Here is a 13646-nt window from a genome sequence, read left to right on the forward strand (position 1 = left end):
AAGAGCATTGGTCAACCGCTGTGATTGAGTTAGAGATCAAGGTTGTAGAAGGGAGATTTTGGTGATTGAGTTCAATACTAAGACCAAATATAAAAAATATAATAAATAAAAAAATAATAATAAAAACAAAAACAAACAAAAAAAAACAAAACAAAACAAGACAAAAAACAAGAGATATACGCAAAACAAATCATGAATTTTATTAGGCTTTAGGGTTTGGGGTTTAGTGATTAAGCCATTTTTACTGAAATCCTCAGCTGATGAATTGAACCAAAAAACGAATGATCGGATTAATGAGTAATGGTAAAAGTCAATGCTTTCGTAAAAAGTGCAACTGTGTAAGTTTCTTGTAGGCAAAATTTTTAAATTTTAATACTATTTGCAAATGATGAAGATTTAATTAGTTGATTAGAAACCCTAAAAACGTCTCTAATCAAATAAATCCTTATCATTAACTGGAAAATAAAATAGTTCTAGTGAAACTGCAGTTAGCTAATCTTCAACTTTTGAATTTAAATGAAAATGGTGAGTTAGCGAAGAGAATTAAAAATGGAAAGTAGAATATGAAAAAACAAATTATTATTCGATTAATTATTTATCACAAACCAACAACAATGAGAAGCCTAAAGTACATTAAATAGAAAATCACCAAATATAAAACACAGATTACAAGCAATAGGGACTTTTACTGCTGCTTGGTGCAGTCAGTTGGCTTGAAGGAAACAGTCCCCTCCTTAGTATCATATCCGACCAAGAAGTTCATCTGTGACAGGTTCCCAAAGATTGAAACACTTGGAGAAGAACCGAAAGCAAAGCACACAGCCTCCTCACTGACCCTAATAAAGGTGTTAGTCGGAGGCAACTTCAAATCGCCACCGCTGAAATGCACAGTGATGGTTGGTGGATTGAAATCATCAGAACTGGATTCACTAATCTTGTAGCAAAGATTCAAAGGAACGCCGGGGAGTCGCACATGTTCCAAACTACCAACGGCTTTATCAACTTCTGCTTCCAAATCCGAGTACATCGATGGTGGAAGTAAGGTCAATGTGGTGCCAGAGTCGATAATAATGTTGCCTTCACCTGAGGAGAAAGCTGATGACGAAGAAGGAATTCTTGTGTTACCAACACTTATACCTTCCAAGGTCAAGAAGTAGAAGGTTTTAGGATCTTGGCCCTGGACTATAGGAGTGGACACAACTCCAGCGCCTGTAACGACAGCGTTACTACCAAAATTCAACTTGCTTGTGGTTTCGGAACCCAATGGGACCAAGCAATGGGAGAATTTTCCACCAATAGAAGAACCCAATTGGGTAATTAGGGACTCTGAGCCACCTCCAAGGCCTACTATGCCGGACGCGCTACCTCTACCAGCGGTAAATTTATTGTCAAACCCACATCCAATTAGGGTTTCGGGGAATGCTATATTTCTGCCAGTGGTGGATTCTAGGGTTAGGGTTTCTCTGGCAAAATCTCCATAGCTGTATGATTGGTCTCCATAGGTGACTTCGTATTGGCAGTTACTAGAACTCTCACTAGAGCAAGTACCATTTAGAGAGTTACATTGGCTTGAAGAGCAAGAAAGGGCTTTGTAGGTTGAGGATTTTTTGGGTTCAAAAAGAGGATCTTTTTGTTTGTAACAACTTACGCAAGGGTTGCATTGGGTCCAAATTAGATCACTACCCGTGTCAGCAATTCCTTTGATTGGAAAGGGCGGTGTTCCGATAGATAAATCCAAGAGGTACTCGCCATTATCGCTGATGATAGTGGCCTCAGCTTGGTTAAGACCAGCCTGCTGAGAGAGTGAAGAAGCTGTTGGGTTGAAGTGATTGATTCGGTTAATGGAACGCCGAAAGGCGTTGCGCAGGCGCTCAGCTGGGGTTAGTGAATGGTTGTAGAAGGGAGATTTTGGTGAATCACGGTGAATGAGGTCCACACTGAAGCCACCATTGAGAGCTGAGACGAAAGAGAAACTAGAGGCACAAAGAATAAAAAGCAATGTTGTTGTTGACAATGAAACGAAGGCGAGAGAATGATAAGCTGCCATGGCTAGAAAAGATTAGTATGTGAGCAAGACATTGGGATTATGGTGTGTATTTATAGGTAGAGAGGAGCCTAAAGTATGTGATTCAAAGAGGAAATCCGGGATTTGCTCTTACGACAACCGTGAATTCGATATCCAATTGTACGATAATTTGTTGCCTAGATTGACGTTTGTTTCCTTTTTCTTGGATTCTCAGTGATTCTTCCATCAACATATGAATATAGCAAAATTCTCTCTCCTTCAAATCTCCTTCTGCTCCGATCCCTTCTTATTTGAAGGTGTTGACTTCTTTGTAGAAAGAAAGAAAAAAGAGGAAAGTGAAAGAGTAGGAGAATCAAGAAGAGGAGAGATAGAGGGAATGAAATTCTAATCCTATATAAATATTCAAGTTGACTTATCAAATGATTAATTAACGAGTAGGGGATTTTGCATGGATTTGTCCCAAGATTACTGTTTGCTTCGTGATGAGTCAATGCGTGTGTAAGTTTCTCTTTATTATATTTCCGGTAATTAGTCTGATTTTGAAGATTAGGAGAAATGATTAAATACTTATTTTTTTACCTTTATATAGGAAAAGATAATTTTGCGTGGATTAGTCATAAATTATGAATGGATCAATCAATCGGCCCAATGCAATACTCAACGCGTATGGGATTCTGCATGAATAATTATAGGAAATTGTTATTAGCAATCTAAAAATCACATTCTACATTTTAAACCTTTTATATTAGAAAAGAAAAATACAGGAGTGTAGAATGAGATTTTTAGAGTGCCAATAACACTTCCCTAATTATATTTCTGATCACTATGTTCCTTATAATTAAAAAATAAATAAATAAATAAAAACTGCTTTACTAAATTTATGGAGTAGGATTCTCTCTCCTTTAAGATCTCGTTTGGTATTGTTTTTTTCACTCAAAACTGCTTCACTTTAAGAAGTTAAAAAGTGTTTGGTAGAAGTTAAAAAGTGTTTGGTAGAAGTAAAATATCCTACTTATTTTAAAAACAATGACCTCCATACAACAACTTTTAAAAACAGCATGTATGTTGCTTTTAAAAGCTTCTTTGATAAAAAAAAAAAACAGAATTGAGCCTCTAATTAATATTTTTAATTGTTGTGATACCTTCATTAATTTTTTAAAAATGACATAATTTGTCTTCCACATACATTTTATCCCTTAGTAAATAAAGTGACCGCTACGACCGACCACTACAAATACTAACCTTATACCACCTATGCCATTACCACCACCATTGTTGCCACCACCGCAATTGCCATCAGTGTCATCACAACCACAACCGCCACTACCACCATTGTCACCACCATTGTTGCCGTCACCGCTACCATCACCACCATAACTGCAACCGCCACCATTGCCACCATTACGACCACTAGCATTACCACCGCCCCTACCACCATTGTTACTTCTACACCCCAACCACCATATCCCACTATTAGCACCACCACCATACCTCCACCATAATCACAACCGCCACCATTGCCACCACAACCACAACTGCCACTATTGACGTTACCAGTGCCCTTAGCACCATTGTTACCTCTACGGCTCTACACCCCAACCACCACATCCAACTATTAACACCACCACCATACCTCCACATTGCTACTACCATCACCACCACCGCAACCAACACCACCATTTCCACCATTTTTCCCACAACTGTTATCGTTTCCTCTCTCCTACTACTATTGTCATTGTATACAATTATATTACTTTTACATATTAAAATTTACCAAATGCTTTTACACTGTTTTTCTTATTCACAACACTTTTAAAATACAGTTAACCAAACAATCATCTGCTTTATTTTATAGCTAATTATTCTTAAAGCACAGCAAAAGCAATTTTTTTTAAAAAAACACAGCAATGCTAAACTGGCCCTAATAAATCCTTTATCCTCTGTTCCCTTCCATTCTCACTTTCCATTTTGTCTTTCTCTCTCTATAAAGAAGTCAACATAAAATGTTGACGTGACTTAATTGTGACCGATTAAATAAGAAGGGACCGGAAGGGAGAGAATCTTACTCCCAAGTTTCCAGGGATGGAGTAAGGCAAATCGAAATATGCGTCCGTCATAAATCCAACCATGAACTCAATAGCTCCGATCAAATTGAGCTACTTAAACAAACCAGTGCTACCACATCCTGCTATACCCAGTAAGGTAGGCAAAGTCTGCAAACTTCGCTGAGATCGACCATTCCATAAGTAATCACCCTTCTGAGAGGAAATAATATCTAATCCTATATATTCTCTTAGATTCTCTCAATTTGATACAAATTCCATATTCTGAAGGGTCTCTCACTCGATTAGTATAAACACCCTCATCTAGGGCATAACATTAGTAACACATATAGCACAATCTACACATACTCTTTGTTTATTATCTTGCCCACTGCTTAAGTCTTAATATTGCTTACTAACTTAACCTTTGGAGGCCATTTGGCCAGTATCACATCGATGCCCAAGGTCCGATTATGGTTGTTTGGTTTCTTCTAGGTGGTCAGACTTGCGTAGTTCCTCCATCAATGGTGATGTGAGAATTTGGTTCCAACAATCTTTAAATTAAATTCAATAGAACTAACATTTGCAGCCCGCCCCAACCCTGGCGATGATAACCCTTCCCCTCTTCTAAATCTCCACCTCCCTTTATCTTCCTCCATCCAAGTAGATTAAATCACATTTTTGGGGCTATATTCATTTGATGTATCAATTTTGTTAAGGTTTTTGTTAATAAATAAAAAATATATTATGAAGCATCAACCTGCGGCCGCACTAGCCTACTCGTACCATCGAATCATCCACACTACACCACCATTGTTCTTCCACTGCACCTCTGCACATCTGCACCCCTGCACCACTCGCAAGACCCACGAGATCCCAACCCACAATCTGCTTGACTCAAACCCACTTGCTCATTCCCCACCACCACCGCGATTTGACCCACCACCAATCACTAGACTATCACCATCTGTCACCCGCTTGAAAGTCACGGAAGTCGCCGCTGCACCCCCAGACCAGGATCCTATCTTCATGAAATAGCAGCAGCACAACCTGATGCCAAATTCGGTTTACCGCCACGAGTTCCATACCATTTTCGTAATTTCGTAGAATTTTTTGGTTGTTTGTACACGTGGTACAAATTTGACATCATATCAGTAAATATGGGGACCTATAGTGGGCAGCCCATTATTTAATGGTCAAATTAACAAATTAACTAATAGAGCTATGACATTGTAACAAGTTCGTAAGTTTATGTAGAGAAAATTGTAGCACCTCAACTTTAACTTAATTGGAGCAAATGTCCCTTAACCCATCAAAACATACAGCTATGGTCCATTTTGTCAACTTCTTCAGAATTCCTTCCAACAAGACTCGTTTTGATTGATATGACGAAGTTGACAAAAGAGACCATAGAAGTACGTTTTAATGAGTTATGTGACCATTACTCTAATTGGATTAAAGTTGAGCGATAATTACTCTAATTGGATTAAAGTTAAGGGTCATTGCTCCAATTCAATTAAAATTGAGGGTCCATTGTTACAATTTTTCTCATCTGGTTTTCCATATCTGTTCCTTGATTGAGCCTCACGTGTGTGACACGTGACTCATTTTAACTGAAGTTCTAACAGAGTTGACAAAAAAAACCATAATTGCACATGTTAATGAGTTAAAGGGACCAATGGTCGCAGATTTTTACTTGAGGACCATTAATACAGTTGGGTTAAAGTTGAGAGACCATTGCTACAATTTCCTTGTTTATGTATGACATCGTAATGTTCAAAATATGAGGTATGAATTTGTTATGTGGGCTAAAGTTAATTTGATAAAATATAATTTAATTACAAAGTTGATTATTATTTAGTCAGATTGACCAGATTATTAGTTTATGATCGGTTTGGTAAGGTTGTCATAATCTGGAGTCTCGACCAAATGCTACCTGGGAAAAGTTGTGTATGAAGGAAAATTAGCTTTGCCAACAGGTATCATAACTTTCACAATTACTAGTAGGAAGTAATTTTGCTCACCGTACACTTAATTATCTGCCACGTATCATTTCACCTAATTCTAATTAACTTTCACATTAAATGTTACTTTTTTAATTTTGTAAAAAATTAACCAAAGTTAAGTGAAAGAACACAAGTCAGATAATTAGATGTATTGTGAGTATACAACATAGTTTATGGTGGCAAACAGAAATGCTTTCAATTACCATATGAAGTCTTGGTCATCAAGGAGAACTTTCTCAATTAACTTCTCTTTTTATACCATGCCTTAGCGAATCAAGTTTAAAGTAATCGTTTTCAAAACTTGCTATTATATTTGTTTGTAGGAAGCGGATTAATGAAGGTTTCTAGTACATAAGTTACTTTTGTATTAATTTTTCGGAAAATGATAGGAAGACCATATTTTGTCGTAAAATCAAGTATATAATTGAACATGTTGATGCATATTTTTTTTTTTTGGATTGAGTAAATGTGTAGGTTGAATACACTACAAGTCCCGCCCCCAGCCTTCACAGACAAGTTGGTCGTGATGTACACTATAAGGATATAACCGCAAGAGGAAGAAGTGCAAGATGACTATTTTGAAAACTAGATCCGCGTTAGCATCAATTGATTCCATAATTTTATGTCGAACCTTCTAAAACTAAACCTAGGGTTAAATCCTAGGAACTTAAAAAGAAAGGTCTAGTCATGTAGTCAGTCTGCAAGCCAAACGAACAAGGATGGGTGATATGAACACAGAATCAATATTACATTGTACTTCGCTTTCATTCGACATGAAGAAACAACATTTTCCAAACATACATCTGCAGTCCCGAAAGAAGGGGAAGACACTGAATTCATGGCCCTCCCCACAACAATTACAACAATTTCATCATAAACTCACCTCCTCACCTTGCTCGCGAGCAATGGAAGCTGAGAGAATCCCGAGATCGCGATTTAGGAATGTCAATGCAGATTCACACTCAGAGATTATTCTTGTGACAGATGAGGGCTCGCCAGCAACTGAGTCAGACGATCCAACAGCAAGAGCTGCGTATGAGTCTCTAAGATTCCTCAAGTTCCCCAGAAACTGCAATAAATGTAAGAATTATAAGAAAACGCCTTGTTACAAAATTCATGGTCATACGAATGGTTCTGGTTAAAATATGGTATTATTCAGTAATTTGAGCTACACTGCTCCATGCCCAAGGAATCCCACCTGGCATATTTAACTCCTAACCCAATTAGACCTACAGCAACACGGACACACTGACATACAAAAGGCAATGGGGGAAGTAATACCATGTTTGGGAGCAAGAGAGAATGGGAGAGAATCCCACCAGACAATTTTGGTTATGGTTCTCTCCTACTGTTCAGTTGAAGAACATGGATTTTCCTCGTCTGATGAAAAGAGAAGGGAAGCAAAGAAATCCAGAAATGTTTGAACTACACTATGTCCCTTTGCATTATGTACAAACATTTTGGTACCCATTTTGTTTTTTTAAGATCACAAGGTAAAAATAAATAACCAGACATTCAGTCTTCCCATTTTTTCTCCCCATGTTGGAGGATAATGCTTGACCGAGCTCAAGAAGAATGCTTTCCTAGCTTAAGGATATACTGCCTTTCCCCTTTCTTTCCTTCACTTTTTCTCCAAAACAAAAGGTAAAAGGTGAAGTCGACCAAGTGAGCACTGAGTACGTGCTACAAGAAAATAGCTACTCTTTTACTTAATTTTCCATGCTAACTTAACGGGCCACTATGGACATTTGAACCAGGGATAGTCCGTGTAAACAAGTGGTGGATTAGCCACCACAGCATTTCCATATGGACAGCAAACACAAGGCACAAATGTGAAGGGAGAGAAGAGAAGGGGCAGCATTAAATTTAGAAGATCAAGGTTTCAGAATAAAAAGGCCAATGAAAAATGTGGGGATATGCAAAAGAACGTTCAATTGTTCACTCGGGCCAGCTTCAACTAAGGCCCATCATGCGTGCCCCACTGTGCTACCAAGATACTTATGTGTGATACTCCAAAAGAATAACCAAAGATCAAGATTACATGTAATACCAAATGAACAATGATAAAAGACTATCCCCATGACACCTCTGTAGAGAAGAAGCCAAATGTGGGATGTAGCTTACTTTGAACAATTTCAATCCAGACCCCTTCCAACCAACACACACCCTAGATACCTATGTTCATCACCTTAAATAAAAGAAAACACCTGTCCTTGTGACATTCAATAGCAAACGAAATTTAGTATAGATTGAATATTGATGAACTACAGTAGAGAGATACTTCACTGGTACATAATTACGTATAACAAGAAAATATGTCACTTTCTAGACAGGTAGTAACACCTGTTGAATTAGTAGAAAATGAATTCCCCATGAGGTCTTAATACGATATAAAAACCATCACTACAATAGCGGTATATGAACTAGTGAATTGGCATTCAGACTAATGTGCTATAAAAAATGTATAGATTAGCAAAAGAGATACCTTCAAAAGCATCTTGTATGCCTCCAGCAATCGATTGGCAGCCGGCCCAAATCCATGGAGCTGGGGTACCTCCATCATATGTGTCCAGGGACGTATTTCCTACAAAAGGGACGACATTTCAAGGTTGCAGATAAAGCATAGATACCTCATACACATGCACACAAAGCAAAGCAAATCAAATAACAAAAAGGTATTTTGGATTCAGGCACATCAATAAATGTCAACATTCCAACTGGAGTAGTAGCTAAAAAGTGAACTTTTATATAAGCAAGGAGCTGAAACGGAAGCATAAATTTCTCCCACGCCAACCAAGCCAGATATGTGAATATGGAATCCACCAAAAAGCATAAAGTTCATCATGGTGCACATGTACCACCCGCGCCTCACTTTTTTTGGCAGATATAAAATTCTAAGTAACATGTCAAAATATTAAAAAGTGGTACAACAAACAGGAAAAGAAAAGAAAAAAAGGGACATCAGATTGTCAGAAGGCAGAGTATAAAAAGACAGAGCAGCTCCAACCTTAGTGTAAATCGTATTGAATGATTTTGCAGTTTCCAGAAAAGACTCTAAATGTGCACGCAATCTTGATTCCACCTCTGCATAATCCTCATCTGGGTTGTAAGCATGCTACATGCAATAGCACATAGAGTGAGAAAAAGAAGGAATTAACTGGGACAAGGAACTTTACAAATACATAAGATGTAGATTGACAACCCAAATTCGAGGGAGAACTCATTGCCAGAGGAAATATAGTTGACTTATAGGCATTGGGAAAGATCATAAAAAACAGAAGAAGAAAAAAATCCAAAATGCATACGACAATAAAGGAATGTTAAAATACCATACTAAATTATATATATATATATATATATATATATATATATATATATTTTAAGAAGAACCCTACGAACATATAAATGAATCCTTCAGCAATCTTTGGCACTAGAGAGGGCATTACTGTGCATCTGCATATCAGCATGGGATAGGTGAAGCTCAAAGAGAAATGGAAAAGTAAGGAGGTGGTGTCTTTAGGTGTCAGAGGCAGTCAGAGAAACTGAGAACTTTCATAAACACAATGATAGGGGGTAATGATAGTAGAATGGCTGTAAAAGAGAAGCAGTAGTATACTTTTTTTAAAAAGAAGAGTTTATTTTCTGGTTTAAGTTGGACGATTTAGTTATTATGCTGAAATAAACAATTGGCACAATTATATAGCACAAAGAGAGCTAGGTGAAGCTGATCAAATAGCTGAATAGTTCCAGGATACAAATCATAAGAAAACATAAGCAACTTTTGTAAAAGGCAAGAAGGTCTAAGTAAAGGAAGAGAACCTTTGAAGCCAAATCGTCAACCTTCTGTTGAAGACTTAAGAATATCTTTGATTGTTCTGAAAGCTTTTTCTCCAATTCAGAAACATCAGGCCTGCAAATGAACTTTGATTAAACAACAGGATGTTATTGTATCTAATGGAATAAGTTGTTCAAATTTACATGATGCGATCATCTCATTTAAGCATTTTATCCTAATTAATTGGGTTGGTTTTCAAAAAGGTTTCTTCTTTTTGACAAGAAAATTTCAGGGAAGCGGTTATTCTTTTTAATTCAGGGGAGTAGAATCAAAAATGAGGGCTTTTCTTTTTTTGTTAAAAAGTACAAGGATAGATTTTCAATGAAGCAATTATCTTTCATTGTGTTGCTTCATGGGCAGTGTTGAAAAATAGATAGCCTTACAATGGATATATGGACTGAATCTGAACATCTGCAGGGAACAATTTGCACTCCTCGGAGAATATTTGAGCTTGTTTTTCAGCTATGGAATCAATTAGTTGTATGTCCTTTGCTACCTGCTCATCGGTACTGCAGAAATTACAGGTCTCAGCCTAAAATGATTTTCGAAATCAGAAAACAAATCACATGCTGTAGAAGATGTAAAAGTTATTTTATCAAACAATAACACCTTGCCAAGCCATGTAACACTTAGTACCATCCTACCTCCATTCTTGATTATCAGCATAAATACTCGCCTCCACAAGATCTACAATTAGACGAAGCATTTCAGTGCGATCTTCATAGCTTCCTCGCCCCTACAACAAAATTTATTTGCATTCAACAAAAGTGGAGAAAACTCACACAGTAAAGAGTTGCTACCCAAAGCACTTCAAATAAACAGCAATGAAAAAAGATCGACATTATTTAAGGAGTATCAATTAATAAATTTTACTTAATGGAAACTCAATAGAAATATGAATATATTGATTCGACTCATGATGCAATTGTCATAAAGATTGGTTGCCTGAGAAACCAACCAAACAATGACCTTCAAATGGGATATGAAATAAAAAGACAACACAAGTAAAAGTGCACTCAATTTGCAAAGCTTGCTAAAGAAAAAAAGAAATTTCCCATATCAGCAGAAAAAATACTCCTAAATCAACACAAATCCACAACTAACTTGGATGGCTTCTGTGTCAATAGTAGTCGTAATACCCAAAAACTTTGCAATCTCTGCCAAATCTGCAAAACAAAAGAATATTTGTTATGAGAAACAATAAGAGAGAATATTGCATCAATGACCGAAAACAGGGAAAAAAACAATCATATATAATATCACATACTCAGAAACTTGGAATTTGGAAAGGAAAAAACAATCAACAGATAGGCCAGATGGCTTTAGAAGAAGGATTAAACAAAAAGGAAGGAGCAAGGGAAGGATGATCCCCAAAGTTATCTTAAAAAGTCCATATGGAGAGAAGTTGGATAATTTATAAACTCCCAAGCAGAAGCAATATCCTACCCGTGCTTGCTTCGTTAAGGTGACACTGAGTTGAGATTGTGCAATAATAGCTGCAGCAAGCATCCATCTTTTATATAGTAGGATTGATATGTATTCTTATCTTCGTACACTAAATAGTCCTATCCTAGATTTGAGAGATTGGCGATTTTGCCATATCAGTTTGGCATGGCCATGTAGAACATATATGTAGTGCTGATACCAAAAGGTTGTTTTCTGTTAGTGTTCGGAAACTACTGCAGAAGTTCTTTGAAGTCATAATTTTTGTCAATCTTCATTATCATCATGAAAATTTAAGAAGTCTGCAGACGAGTTAAACAAAAATCGCGGCCCACATTTTCGTTTATAATTAACATTACAACACATTAACAAACTTTAGATCAACCGTACGATAAAATTCAAAAACCAATAAAAGTCTACATTTTCATCAAATTCTCAACAAATTCAGCACGACCCAATTCAACATTCTACAAAAGACGGCTTACACTGGATTCGAGCGGTCTCTTCATTGGCGTCCCCTTGAAGATTTTGTTGAGAGAATGGCGACTTGTCCCCCAGCAAGCTGAAATCACACCACACAATCAAGGCAATCAAAATTGTTACACAGTGAGAACTAGAAAAGGTCAAAGAAGTAGAGGTAACGACATGTGTGGTGTACCGGAAGAAGAGCCACTCGAGAAGGGCGTAGCGCTCCATGCCGGCGAAGAGGAGGGACTGAGCAGCCGCACTGGCTCTAGGATAATTCAGCAGCGCCAGCTTCCTCTGTATCTCTTCCATTTGTCTTGCTGCCATTTTCGAACTCGAACACTAAATCAAACACTTGAACTGAGATCCGAAATCGTCACAAAAACTGAAAAATGTTTTGGTGAACTTTGAGGTTTTAGTTGGGGCGTTTGAATCAATCAACAATTTGAGATGTTGGCTTTTGATTTGATAAATTACTTTTGAATTTTGTTTAATTAGCGAATGATGGGAGGACTCTACTTTTGCCACGGAATTCTCAGAACCAAAATGATTGGGCCAAGTGAAAACACAATCATGAGGCCCAAAGCCCAATCTACTAAATCCACATGGGTAACGATTTATAGACACTCAAGTTTTACATACTTTGTTAAGACTTGTTTGGATGTATTTTTAAAATTACTGAAAGCACTTTTAGAAAAATGGTTTTTTTGTCCCAAAAGCACTTAAAGTGCTTCCTAGAAGAAGCACATAACTTGTGCTTCTTTCAATAAGCATTTTAAGTGTTTTTTTTAGAATTTACTTGCATTTTTACTAAAAATTGGTTTTAAAAATATTTTCACCAAAGGCGTTTTCAGTCATTTCAAAAGCACATCCAAACGAGCACTTAATTTATGTGTCTCAATTCTTTAAGGGCTAATTTGATAATGTTGTATGTACTTTAAAAAAAATTGTTTCTGGCGTATTGTAAGAATAAACAGCTAAAGTTGTTAAGTGTTTGGTAAATCCTTTTTTGTAAAAGTGCTTTTAGTAAAAAAAAAAAAAAAAAAAAAGCAATTTCTGAGTGTTTGGTAAACTTTTATATAAATTGCTTTGAATATGTTAAATGACTAAAAATGATATAGTATTTAATGTGATATAATAATTGTCAAAAACAATAATGTAGCGGTAAAGATTGTAATTTTGTAAAACATGTGGCGGCATACTTTGTCATTTAAAAAGTTCATTAAATAAGCACTGATTACTATGCTTTGAAAAGAAAAAAAAAATTTAGAAACATGGTAGACTTTGCTTCTATTTTTTTTTATTTTTATGTTTGTCTACTTTCATTGACAGCAATTTAAAAAAACAAAAACACTTTTTTTATATTTTACCAAACATATTTAATGTTCCAAATTTTTTAATAAGCTACTTGTTTTTCAAAGTACTACAATCCCAAACCAACCCTAAATCAAGTGCTATTTACACACCTATCTTTTATTTCCCCATATGCCCTTATTAATTTTTTTTGTCACTGATCTTCTTCAATTTACTCGATTTGACGGCCGAGAATTGAGACAGGTATGTGTGAAGTAAAAATAAGTATGACGATAGCATTACTATTGATTTATTCAACACAAAAGTTCAAAATAAATGGAAGTATGCGTGGTTAGAAAATAAATGTGTGAATATCACTTAAATGAAATTAACTTTTACACTTCTTTTTCACGCATGCACTCATTTATTTATATATTTTAACCTTTGAATTGAATAAATTAAAAGAAACTTAACAGACAAAAAACAAGAAACTGAGTGAAAAAATAAAAGGAATAAAAAACAATTCATGTATGCAC

At 36.3% G+C, this 13646-nt stretch overlaps 2 protein-coding genes across 2 annotated transcripts; both read right to left on the minus strand.

The window, feature by feature from the left end:
* Nucleotides 1–685: 685 nt before the first annotated feature.
* Nucleotides 686–3715, minus strand: LOC137734183 (aspartic proteinase CDR1-like). The gene is made up of 3 exons (XM_068473491.1): nucleotides 3660–3715; nucleotides 3269–3517; nucleotides 686–1973 (listed from the first exon to the last, which is right to left on the minus strand). Exons 1-3 carry the CDS (start codon nucleotides 3713–3715, stop codon nucleotides 686–688), a joined length of 1593 nt encoding a protein of 530 aa, XP_068329592.1.
* A 3070-nt stretch (nucleotides 3716–6785) lies between these two features.
* On the minus strand, nucleotides 6786–12305 carry LOC137734779 (AUGMIN subunit 7). The gene is made up of 9 exons (XM_068474065.1): nucleotides 12011–12305; nucleotides 11838–11914; nucleotides 11014–11075; nucleotides 10554–10645; nucleotides 10293–10418; nucleotides 9894–9984; nucleotides 9082–9189; nucleotides 8560–8658; nucleotides 6786–7143 (listed from the first exon to the last, which is right to left on the minus strand). Exons 1-9 carry the CDS (start codon nucleotides 12142–12144, stop codon nucleotides 6946–6948), a joined length of 987 nt encoding a protein of 328 aa, XP_068330166.1. The 5' UTR covers nucleotides 12145–12305; the 3' UTR covers nucleotides 6786–6945.
* Nucleotides 12306–13646: the final 1341 nt, after the last annotated feature.

Source organism: Pyrus communis, chromosome 5, assembly GCF_963583255.1.
Source record: "Pyrus communis chromosome 5, drPyrComm1.1, whole genome shotgun sequence".
In the NCBI taxonomy this organism is placed as follows: domain Eukaryota; kingdom Viridiplantae; phylum Streptophyta; class Magnoliopsida; order Rosales; family Rosaceae; genus Pyrus; species Pyrus communis.